This window comes from Tenrec ecaudatus, chromosome X (genome assembly GCF_050624435.1).
Source record: "Tenrec ecaudatus isolate mTenEca1 chromosome X, mTenEca1.hap1, whole genome shotgun sequence".
In the NCBI taxonomy this organism is placed as follows: domain Eukaryota; kingdom Metazoa; phylum Chordata; class Mammalia; order Afrosoricida; family Tenrecidae; genus Tenrec; species Tenrec ecaudatus.
This window is the reverse complement of record NC_134548.1, coordinates 143,049,492-143,061,031: the sequence shown is the minus strand read 5'-3', so window position 1 is coordinate 143,061,031 and position 11,540 is coordinate 143,049,492. Positions and strand designations below refer to the sequence as shown.

Genomic DNA, 11,540 nt, shown 5'->3' with positions numbered 1-11,540 from the left:
TGTGGCAGTCCATCTGGGCTCTGCAGGGTTCGCAGGGGCTGATGCTAACAAGGGGTGTGGAGTTAGGGGGCTAGGCCTTTCTCAGAGAATGGAGTTGAGCAGAGCCTGCTTGTCAGCCCCCGCCCCCAGAGAACATTCTTGGTAGGCTTCTATCAGCTCACTGCCCTATGTAAGTGAATTCAGAGACCCTCTAGGGCAGAGTAGAATGATCCTTTCGGATTTCGGATGCCGTCCTTAAGGAAGCTGATCGCCGGCCACAGACAGCATCTTTTCCCACCAAGGTGCTGGTGCACTCCAAGGGAAGACTTTCCCGTTGGCGGCAGTTGAGCCCGGTGTGCTCCGTGCCATCAGGGCCCCGTGTCGGTGAGTCACTCATTGCCATCGAGTTGATTCAGACTCACCGTGACCCTATAGAGCAGAGTTACACAACCCTTGCTGCTGCGCTGAGCAGCTGGTGGTTTTGTACTGCTAAGTTTGAGGTTCGCAGACCAACATGTAAGCGAAGGGCTCCTCCTTCCGTAGGTATGACCGCACTTCTGCAGCAGCAACAAGTGCGCACGAGCAAGGCATCCATCCCATCCTCTGCAGGATTCTCTTTGATGCATAAATGGAATCGTGTTAGGCAGAAGGAGCAAATATGGCTCTGGAAAGATTCACCTATCACCCAGTGCAGCCAAGCAGGGCAATTTTCACTCCCTGTTCTCTAGTCAGACAGCAGACCTTGAGCAAGTGCAGTTGAAGGAGCCCCAAAGCCCAAAACTTGAAACTACTTCGAACTCACAGCAAGGGCTATGGACACACAGGGCTGGCCAAGCCATTTCTTTGCGGGGTTGTGACTTTGCCCACAGTATCCCCTGGCCCTCCATACTCTTTCCTCTCAAAGGACTCAATGATAATTCTTCTTCCCCTCTCTCTTTGCCCCAAACCATTTCTACCAATTTATTAAAATAAAGCAAACCATAAAACCGTTGACCTTTCACTACTTGTTTTAAATCTCCCCCAGGTGCCCAATGTCATAGACAAAGGTCCTTGCCTGTCTTCGCCTGGCCTGCAGGGCTCCCGCCTCCTCACTCCAATGCGTTCTTTGCTCAGATTATCCCCAGGTCTTATCTGCCTCCCCTATTTCCACTTACTGTGCGCATCACCTCTCCTGGAAAGCTTTCTCTGGTCACCTGTTCTAGGCTGAGGACCAGCCTTTGAAAGGTCTAGAGCATTCTGTGCCCCATGGAAACCCAGAACCACACTGCTCTTGTGGCCTATTGCACTATCGGTACTTCACTAAAAGTTCCAAGCAGAGGATGGACCTGAATCAGAGCTATAAAGGGGATGTTCATGAAGCAGTCAAGTCAGGTCTTGAAATCAGAATTGGGGATGATGTGGGGGTAATGCCAAGGCAAAGGAGATAATGCTCCAGGCCCAAGAAGTCAGGTCTGGATGCAGGCCAGTCCCTGGGGCTGGAGCCCTGAGATCAGAGATGGCTGAAAGCTAGTCAGGGAGTTCTGGTGCCACGATGATTACGTGCTGGACTGTCAAAAGTTTGAAATAGTCAGCTGCTCAGGAGGAAAATGCGTTCATCTCAGTCAAGACTCTTGGCAACCCGATGTGTGGGGGTGGGGGTGTCTCCTCTGTCCCACAGTGTCTCTCTGAGTGGGAATCAACTCAATGGCAACAGATTTGGGTTTTGTTAGTGTGGGTTCGGTTTGGTTTTGATGATAGCAGCCCTCCCTTCTACACTCACTATCCCAGGCTCTCCAGAGACTATGGTCATGGGTACAGGCCCCAGGAATAGAACTTAAGGGGGCCTTGCCATGGTCTAGCCCAACATTCGCTCTTGGAATCAGAAGGAACCATAGCTCTTAGCACAAGCTTTCAGCAACTCATAAGATCTTTGGTGAACTTCTGAGTTTCACAATAGCTGCAGCTCAGAAAAGCACAGCCTTGGAAGGCTGACCCAATGCCAGCGTGGGCAGTCCCCGGCAGACAAGAGAATGGCCAGCAGGTGATTTTCCTAGCTTATTCGTGCTTCTTGCTGCTGAAAAGAGCCACACTGCACGTCTCACCAGACTGCAGGCAGGCCCTTGGTATGCGGAATGAGCCCCTGGTTTTCTTTTTCCATCCAGAGCTTGACCCAGTGACCCCAATCTCCACTAACTAGCTACTACTTAACCTCTTTCATTCACTGCACCCCAGTGACTCAGTGGGCATTACCATCTTCATGGTCCCCAGGGGAAAGTCACACAGGACAAGTATGAGGAGAAAGACAGCAGACAGAAGGCCTGAGCCAGGTTTTCGGTTTTGCAAATGTTTTTGAGTCCACAGCCTGTTGCTTAAAAAACAAGAACCAACTAAACCCCCTCCCTCCCCACCCCCCAAAAAAACAACTGACAAAGGAAACATCCAGGGCAGCCAGAATACATACCTCAATGCAAAAGAGTAAAACCAGGTCTCAAAGAAACCACACAACACCACCGCCCAAACACAACCCAAAAAATCCAAGTGCCAAACCCCTCAACTTTATATATATATATTTTTGTCTTTTTTTGTTTTTGTCTTTTTTTGTCTGTTGTTTTGTTGGGGGTTTTTTTGTTTGTTTTTTTAAAAAGGGAGAACTGTTCAAAACCAACTGGGTAGTAATAGTGGGGGTGGGAGCAGTCCTACAGAAGGGGTTCTGGAACCCCCTAGGAATGAAGGACAAACACAATACAAAGAAAAGAACCACCGGGGCTCCCGCAATGGGCCAGGAGCCTTCCAGAGAACAGATTGTCCCATCTTCAAACTGGCTGGTTTGTTTGGTTTTCCTCCTCCATTTTCTTCTTCTTCTTCTTCATCCTCTGTTGTTGTTGTTGTTGTTGTTTTAGCACCTGTACAATAAAACTGTACCATCTCCAACCAGAGCCGGCCACAGGGAGGCCCTTATGCCTTTGGATGGCACATACTCTTTCTACCAGGATTGTTCGGAAAAATAGCAATTGACAGAAAAATCAGAGCAAGAGGGGAGAAGCTAACGGCACAGAAGGGGTGGGGAACATGAGCTCCTGCGTCCTCTCTCTCTCTCTCCATGAACAAGCCCCACGCTGGAGGCCTGAGGGGCCGGCAGGAGTGGAGCTCAGGCTGGAGCCCAATCTCCTGCCTAGCCTGGAGTTCCCATCTGGTAGTCAGTCCCGAAGCAATTCCCAGATTCCAAAGGAACCAGGGGCAGAGGGAAGAGAGAAGGGAGAGGGTGCTGCCTGGCTGGGCAGAGGTGAACCCTGCAGAAGCTCCGTCTCTAGAGACTGAAGATTGAGGCTGAGGCAAGGCAAAAGATGTGGGAAGAAATCCATATTGTGTACTCTGAGGGGAGGGGGCAGTGAAGAGGGGCCACACTCTGCACTCTTCCTTTACTGTAGTGACTCATTAACCTCTCAACCCCCCCCCCCCCCCCCCCCGCTTCCCTGCCCTCCGGTGAGCAGGGATCTGAAGCTAGCAGGACTGTAGCAAAGAGAAGCAGAAACTCTGTGTGTGTGGTGGTAGTGGGGGGAGCACCAAAGCCTGGGGGTTTGTTAACCCCCAGGCCTCTAGCCCTGGGCCAATACCAGTTGGCTTAATTCTCACACTCAGTGCACACCCCGCCCCCCCCCACCAGGCCTCAACACAGTCACTTTGTCAGAAGGAAGGAGCAGCTCCCGAGAAACAGAAAAGGGGGGGAAGAAAGTCCCTCAACACAACAAGTTGTCTCAAACCATCACAGTGATACAGACTTATCAGAAACCAATGAAACAATACAAATTAAATACTAATAAAATAAATACTATGAAAGACAGAAGAACACAGGGGCACAGGGGCACGGAGGGGGCCTTCAGAGTGAGTTTTTCTCATTTCTCCTCAGGACAGGCTGTGGCCACACCAAGGCCCATGCTGGGTCCTAGCCACCCACAGGAAGGCCAGACAGATCACTGGACCTCAGTGCTGCCTGCCACCACCCCTGGGGACTTCTGGTCCTCGGATGTGGGGTTCACCCTTCCTAACGACCAACCACGGCAACAATGACAAGGACGGGGAGATGAGAACTAATTGTAACCCCCCCCTCCCCTCAAAAAAAAATCCAGTCACTAGTGCTGGCGTTTGATAAGGCGGCATCTTGGTTGGTCCATGTTATTGCCTCTTTCTGCAGTCTGGTGCTTGGTGGCGAGGGGGGTGGGAGTGGGGAGAGACACAGGGGGGTGGAGATGAGGGAAAGGCTTGGGAGGAGAGAGCAGAAAAGGAGGGGGCCTTCCCGGTCAACTGGCCCAGGACTGGAATTCCACCTCAGAGCCCAGGAGCCGCAGCAGCTCCGGCTCATAGGGCACCAGCTCCACAGTCTCAGAGGAGCCTGGTGGAGAGGGGGACTCTCCCAGGCCTGAGGGCTGCTCAGCAGGGGTCAGCAGCTGACTTGAGGCCACCTGCCGGTAGAACTCAGCCTTGGGCAAAGTGGCAATTTCAAAGTGCGGGAATCGAGCCTGAAAGATCCTGGAGGAAAGCTTCAGCCTCTTCAGGACGTCAGAAAAGAGGAACCAGTTGCAGGGCCTGAAAAAGCAAGAAGGGATGTCAGGAAAGGGGGCTGAGGGGCAGGCTGGTAGGTCACCATGCTGGCCGGGCCACCCCCACCCCCTCCAGTGAACCAGGGGTTCTGGAGGTCTTTAAAGCAAACCTGCTGCCATAAAGTTGACTCCAACCTTTTGGCAACCCTGGAGGACGGAAAGGAACTGTCTCGGGAGACTTCCGCAGGAACCCTGATGGCACAGTGGCTGGCTGCACGCTGGGCTGTTAATGGCGAATGCCTGCAGCTCGAAACTACTAGATGCTCCTTCGGAAGAAAGACAGGGCTTTCTAGTCTTGTAAAGAATTAGTTTCTGAGGTTCACAGGGGCAGTTCTTACCCTGTCTTATGGGGTCACTAGGAGCCCGCAGCAACTCCATGGCAGTGAGCTTTAACTCAATAGGGTAGCAGATGGCTGCATCTTCCTCCCCAGGAGTCGCTCATGGATTCCACCAGGCTCTTGGAATGCAGCCAACCAAGTGCTTTAACCACTGAGCCACCAGGGCATCTCCTTCCAGGAAGCTAAAGTGACTATTTTCTTCAGAGCTGGCCCAGTTTCCCCCAAAATGGCCAGCACTGAACCTATGGATGGGCCTGTTCTGAAAGAGAGGGCGTGGGAGGAAATGGAGAATTGGCACAAGCCTTCCAGAAGCGGCACCTCTTTGCCGGCTTCCCCAGGACATCACCTGGCACTGACCATCTGCTGGCGCCCCCCAACCCTGACAGGTGCGGCTTGCTCACTCTCTCCTGTGTTCACTCCTGCTTCCCCTGCCTTCTTGTTCTCCATGGCTTACCCTGGCCGAAGGGGGCCGTGGAGAAAGGCCTAACCTGTGGGTAAGCCAAATGGCATTTCTCTGGGGCTCTGGAATGCATTAGACAAGTTTTCTCTCCAGTGGAGGCAGGGGCAGCACCATGGTTTCTACAGGCCAGAGGCTCATGTTACAGGCTGACTTAGAGGAGTGTCCCCGACTAGGCAACAGTCAGGACGGGTGACGGGGAGGCCCCGACAGTGACCAAGTGCCGCATCCCCACACAACTGTGTCCCCCCCGCCCCGTTCCCAGGGTTTCCCTCTTTGTAGGCCTTGCCCCGTTCCAGCTGCCACCACTCTGGCCTGAGTACATTGCATCAGGCTCCTCACTGGCTGCCCTCTGCCAACAATCACTCGTGTGCACCTCCCACCTCCCTTCACTGAGTCCTCTCTATTACTTGTTGTTTCTTACAAAGAAAGGCAGACCCTCTTCCACCCTCCTTCCCTCCCTCTATAGCTTGCAATGGTTCCCCAGTGCTTCCAGAAAATCTCCAAATTCTTTAGCTTCTTATGATACACAATCTTCCATACATGACTCCATTAGACTTCTTCAGCCCAATCTCCATCCTTCTCTCTCTGTCTCTCTCTCTCACACACAAACACACCCCATCACCCCGTCATGCGCCAGCCATTTGGTCGAAGACCAAGCACTGTTTTCAGCATATATGCACCCCAATGCCTTTGCCTGCGCCATCACCTCCTCCCTGGCCTAGTTCACATGCGGGTCACCTGTACGGTCTTCATGTAGCCGAGGGCTCATGCCATCCTCATTGGGCTCCTGGCACTTGCCGCACAGCCTGCTGTCAATATATCAAGACCTGTTTCTGCAAGGGTGCCAAAGCAACTGGAGCTGGCGTTCTCTGCATGGCACAGGTGAAGTGTGGCTTCTACTCCCCTCGCTCCTCCCTCCTGTACCGCCTTGCTTTGCTTTTCACAAGGAGCATGTATTACTGTCCTAACACATCTTTGTAGAACACAGAACATGGTGGGTTGTACTAGAGTTCACTAACTGTACCCGGGCCTGTCTCCCCTACTAGACGGCTGTGGGCTCGGCTGTGCCCGAGTTGGGTTCTGCTTCTCGGGGCAGCCTGACCTGGTGAGGCTGCTGAAGACTTGTTCATCGGACATACCCCTCTGTTTAGCACCTGAAACTTCACCTGCACCCCGTAGCCTTACAATGTGCCAGTTCTCTCAAGTTATGGTAATCTTTGTCATCTCAAACCATCAGGGAATCAAGTGTTGTGGGTCAAGAGAAGCAAGAACCAGAAGAAAACCATTCCAACGCAAAGCAACTTTAAACTCTTTACGGGAGCAGATATCCTCAGCCTCATCTTTCTCCTGCACAGGGACTGGTGGATTCGAAATGCCGACTGGTGGTTAGCCGTCCAATTCTTACCTCACAGTGCCACCTGAGTTATGGCCCCATAGGACAAGGTGGAACTGCCCCAACATTTCTGAGACTTTAACTGTGGTGGTTTGAAATCACCAACTTTGTGATTAGCAGTACAACCCGCAACCCAGTATACTACTTGAGAACATGGTTTGAGAAGTGGCGTGGGAACAACCAAACTCACTGCCATTGGGTTGGTTCTAGCCCATAGCGACCCTATAAGATATTATCGAACTGGTCCTTTGGGTCTCTCGGACTGCAGTTCCTTCTTTAGGGGAGTAGAAAGCTTCGTCCTTCTCCCGGGAAGTGGCCCAACACATCACCACGATGCCTTCATCGCCTGGGACCATCGCTTAAAAGCATCGAAAATCACGTCCCGTCCCCCCAGATCATACACAGAAGCCTAGCTTTGATGACTTGTAAGGCACTGCCACACAGCTCTCCCGACTCCTGCCGCCTGCCCCGCGCCCCGCTTCAAGAACATACACGTGCCCATCCTGCCGCAGCTGGGGGAAGGGCAGCTTCAAAACCGACTGTCAGGTCAGACAACCTGCACACTGGCTTCACGAGTCCACTCTGCTGAATGAGTACTTCCCCCACTGGCTGGGGGACAACATGCAGCCTGCAGTGGCCCTGACGGCTGCCTGCACCTAGAGTCAACTGCCCTGGTCCCTTTACTGCCCAGGGCCCGGTATCCTGTTTCAGACAAGGCGGTGCTGAGTACTTTGGAGGAATTAATTAACCGTGCAATACTATATCCCTGAGGCCCTCCTCTGCCAAGGATCAGCTTATGGCCAGAAGAATAAGGACCCAAAAGCTCCTGAAATCTGACCCCTCCTGGTGTCATCGCATAGGCTGTTTTTACTCTTATCAGGCCATGGCAGGGAGGGGGCAAAGAAGCCATGGTGGAGTGGTCAGAGTATTAAACTGAGGTCTCACCCATCTTCCACCCCCAGCAATGTGCTCTTCATGAAAAAAAAAAAGAGAGAGAGAGACTCCGATATCTTTTCCACTAGATATCGAAGAACAATTTTTACAACTTAGTGCAAAGGTATTTGCCATATGCGAAGACGCAGGTGAGAGAGTATTTTATACGGGGACGGAGCATAAGAAAAGCCAGCCAGCGCGTCCTTCCCCAGCGTGGCCCCACCCGGTGAGCATGTGACGGGAACCATGGTCCTCCAGGCTGCCCGACTTCCTGCCGAGTCATCGGACAGAAAGGAAAGTGGCTTCTGTCTCCTTTTTAAAGTGTTTGGTAGAGTCTCCTGAAATGGGTCACCCTGTCACATGACACAGTATGAGCAGACATGACAGTGCTGATACCATCACCTTGCCACACTTCAGGCTCCGAGGAACCAGGTGGTGGCGTGCTTAAGAACCCAAGGGGCCCCCAGCTACGGCAGCCTTGTGTCTCGGCTTGTCCAAGAACTTTAATTTCAAATATGCTGTCTGGCTGTCCCCAGAAACCACAAAAATGTTCCAAAGAGCCTAAATAGTTCATCAGTCCACCTATATCCCAAGCTCATCTCTTATATGCAGGACCACCACCAAGTACTCCTGCCCTGAGAATGGATTCTCACTGTTTGGTCCTAGAAACCCAACGGAGCAACCGACATGGAGCCTACAGACTCTACTGAGAAGGCAGGTAATCCAGGCAGAAGGTTCAGCTGGCCCCAGTCGTAGGTCATGTTCATGAGCTCCTTTCTCCAGGTCTCAGCTCCTGCCTGGAGAGCTCCGCCCTTCCTTAGAGAAGGAGGCAACCTGGGGTTGCCAGGATCCTGATGCTCAGTCCCCAAAGATTTCTCAGACACTTACCCACGGGACACTGATACTTGGAGGTTGTAGCAAGGCAGAAGAGGCTTGTCTGAGAATTCAAACATGAAATCATCCTCTTCCACATCATCTCCTTCTTGGTCAGAATTCCCGGGAGGATTATGCAGGAGGTCGCAGGCAAAGCCATCTTTTTCCTCTGTAAGGACAGAAAATGGCCGATTCAGACATCATAGATGCCGTGTCACCATGAGATACAATGGTGTATGTGCAGGTGGGTGATGGAGATAACCACTACTAAGTCCAAAGACCCTTGGCCAAGGTCAAGTTTCATGGAATCTCATCTTGGATGAAAGTTAGTCAGTGGCCAGAATATCCATTCTACTCTTCCCTCCAAACAGCAAGGGCATGTAAGGGATGAGCTACTTAGATGGCAAAGAATACGAACACCCTTTCCAATGCCTTCCCAAACTGCCCCGCTGCCAGCTGGAGGGGTCTAAGATGGGGCTTCCCCCCAATACGTGTCTGGGTGTGACTTATTTCATTTCATCCCAACCTTCTCTTTTTCCAGCTTACTCCAAGCTTGGGGGCACATGCCTCCCCCAATCTTCAACCTCCGAATGCCTGGTAACCAAAAACAAACAAACTAACAAAAAACCTCACTGCCATCAATTCTGACTCCTAGCAACCCTATAAGACAGAATAAAACTCTCCTTGTGGGTTTCTAAGACTCTACATCTTCATGGGAAGCTGAAAGCCTCATCTTTCTTCCTTAGGGTAGCTGTTAGTTTCACACTGCTGATCTTGCAGGCCCAAGGCGTACATAACCACTGTACCACCAGGATACCAAGAAAGCAAAATGGGGGCCAGAGGCTACAAGTCTCCAAGCAAGAAGTTTCCCTGGATACTCTTTGTGCATCGTACGGGCATACCAAGGAGGGACCGGCAGCTGCAGGATGGGCGTTGGTCCTTTGGGCTTCTGGCTAAAGCTAAACAAGGGTGAAGAAAGGGATCTTAAAAGAAAGAAGTAGAAACCAAAAACCAAGTAACACTCCAGGTGGGGAGTGGGAAAGGGCTAGAGCTCCTGAGGGAAGGCGTGGTTCGATTAGTGGTGTGTCTCCTGGATTAGGTAGTGAGTCCTGCCACTGGGAGTGGATAGGCTAGGATTGGATCAATACAACCTAAAGCAGGGGTCCTCAAAATTTTTAAATGGCCCTCATACCCGTTGGAGGGCCGGACTATAGTTAAAAAAACTATGAACAAATTCCTATGCACACTGCACATATCTTATTTTGAAGTAAAAAGCAAAATGGGGCAAAAACATCCCGTGGGCCAGAGAAATGTCCTTGGTGGGCCACATGTGGCCCGCGGGCTGTAGTTTGAGGACCCCTGACCTAAAGCAATCCACAGTTTTGTGCCACACAGTCCAGGGTGGAAGAAACCCACTGCTGACACTCTCTCTCTGTCTCTCTCTCTCTCTCACACACACACTTCACTCACTCGAAAAGGAAAAAAAACCCCATTGCAAGCTTACCCAACACCGAACTGCTGTAAAAGTCCCAGGACACTCCAGGATCCCCCTCTGCCCGGCCCTGGAGATCTGAGAGGTGATCTGAAGAAGGAAGAGAAGGTGTGAGACAAGGGGTGGGGGCAGGGGCAGGGGTAGGGCTGGCAGCAACATGTTTGCACGTGGGGTCAGGGGAATGGGAGAGAGGGAGGAAAGACCCCAAGAGGGACCCCCAATGACTAGAGAGAGGCTTCCTGCTCTCCTCCAGAGGCTGCTAGCCTGAAGCCAGGAGTCAGCTCTAGCCACTGACCACTGGAGGTTTGGCCCAATGTTGTAAAGTTAAAGATGTTTCATAAAGTCTCCCAGATTTTAAAATGTGGAGATTTCAGAGATTTCTAACTTTTTCTAAGAAAGAAAGAAACAAAAACCACACCCACAACCAATCAGAAGACCTGGCAACATTGGGTCCCCATTTCTGCAGGTCACAAGTTGACTGGGGGGCAGGTGACCAGTGGCTACCCAAAGGCAGTTAGACCCATTGAGTCCTGCTTGCAATGGTGCTGGAGCCATCTGTGCTAGCAGAACCCCAGACCGAAGGCAGGCGCCCAATTCCCGGTGTTCACACAGCGGCCACCCCTGGTCTCTCCGATTTGAAGAAAGGCTGAGCAAGTGTTTCCATCTGCCCCACCTTTAGGAACCAGGCTGGGGGGGGATGGCCAATGAAAGGGTTTCCTGAAGAGAATGGCCAACTTTAACCTTGCAGAAACCTTTCACTTCCACTCCTAGGTAGAGACCTCAAAGAACTGGAAGTAGATGCCAAAACCAACACTGTCCAACAGAGCCACAAGTGGAAACAGCCCACATGGAAAAAGACAATGTGGTCCACACACTCAATGAACTATTAAGCCAAAAGATACCTCACTGCCATTGAGTCTATGCCAACTCATAGCGACTCTATAGGACAGGGTAGAATGCCTCAGTGAGTTTCCCAGCCTGTAATTCTTTATGGCAGTACAAAGCCCCATCTTTTCTTGCACAGAGCTGCTGGTGGTTTTGAACAGTCGACCTTGTGGATCGAAGCCCAACGGGTAACCACACCACCAGGGTCACTCAATGGACTCATAGTACAGAAACATGCTGCCACAGAGCTAGTCTGTGAAAACATTACATTTGGTGACAGAGGCCAGACACCAAAGGGCCCGTATCTCGTCTGACTGCACTGATACGAGGTCTTGAGAACAGGTCCCTCTATGGAGACAAAAAGCAGACTGGTGGCTGCCAGAGAGAGATGGAGGCTGCACACCAGTGTGAATGTACAAAATGTTCCTCAAGAGTCCACTTTCACAAGGCCACGGTGGTTAAGTTGTATGTGTGCTTTTCAGGAACACTTGCGCTTACTTGCTCTGGAGATGGGCAGCATTAGCCTCCTTGTTCCCTGGCTAAGGATCATCAAGTGGCACTCTTCTCACTTCTCAGCATTCAGTGGACCACAAGTAGGTCCACTCGGTTC

The 11,540-nt window shown here is 51.6% G+C and overlaps 1 protein-coding gene across 5 annotated transcripts in view; it reads right to left on the bottom strand.

Annotated features, from left to right (window-relative positions):
• Positions 1-3,410: 3,410 nt before the first annotated feature.
• BCORL1 (BCL6 corepressor like 1) overlaps positions 3,411-11,540 on the bottom strand; it is a 77,410-nt gene continuing 69,280 nt past the window's right edge. For all 5 annotated transcript variants that reach the window (XM_075538641.1, XM_075538637.1, XM_075538640.1 and 2 more), the window contains 3 exons: positions 10,058-10,135; positions 8,569-8,722; positions 3,411-4,542 (listed from right to left, as the gene is read on the bottom strand). In XM_075538641.1, coding sequence (XP_075394756.1) covers positions 4,257-4,542; positions 8,569-8,722; positions 10,058-10,135 — 518 coding nt within the window. In that variant the 3' untranslated portion in view covers positions 3,411-4,256. The remainder of the gene's footprint in view (positions 4,543-8,568; positions 8,723-10,057; positions 10,136-11,540) is intronic.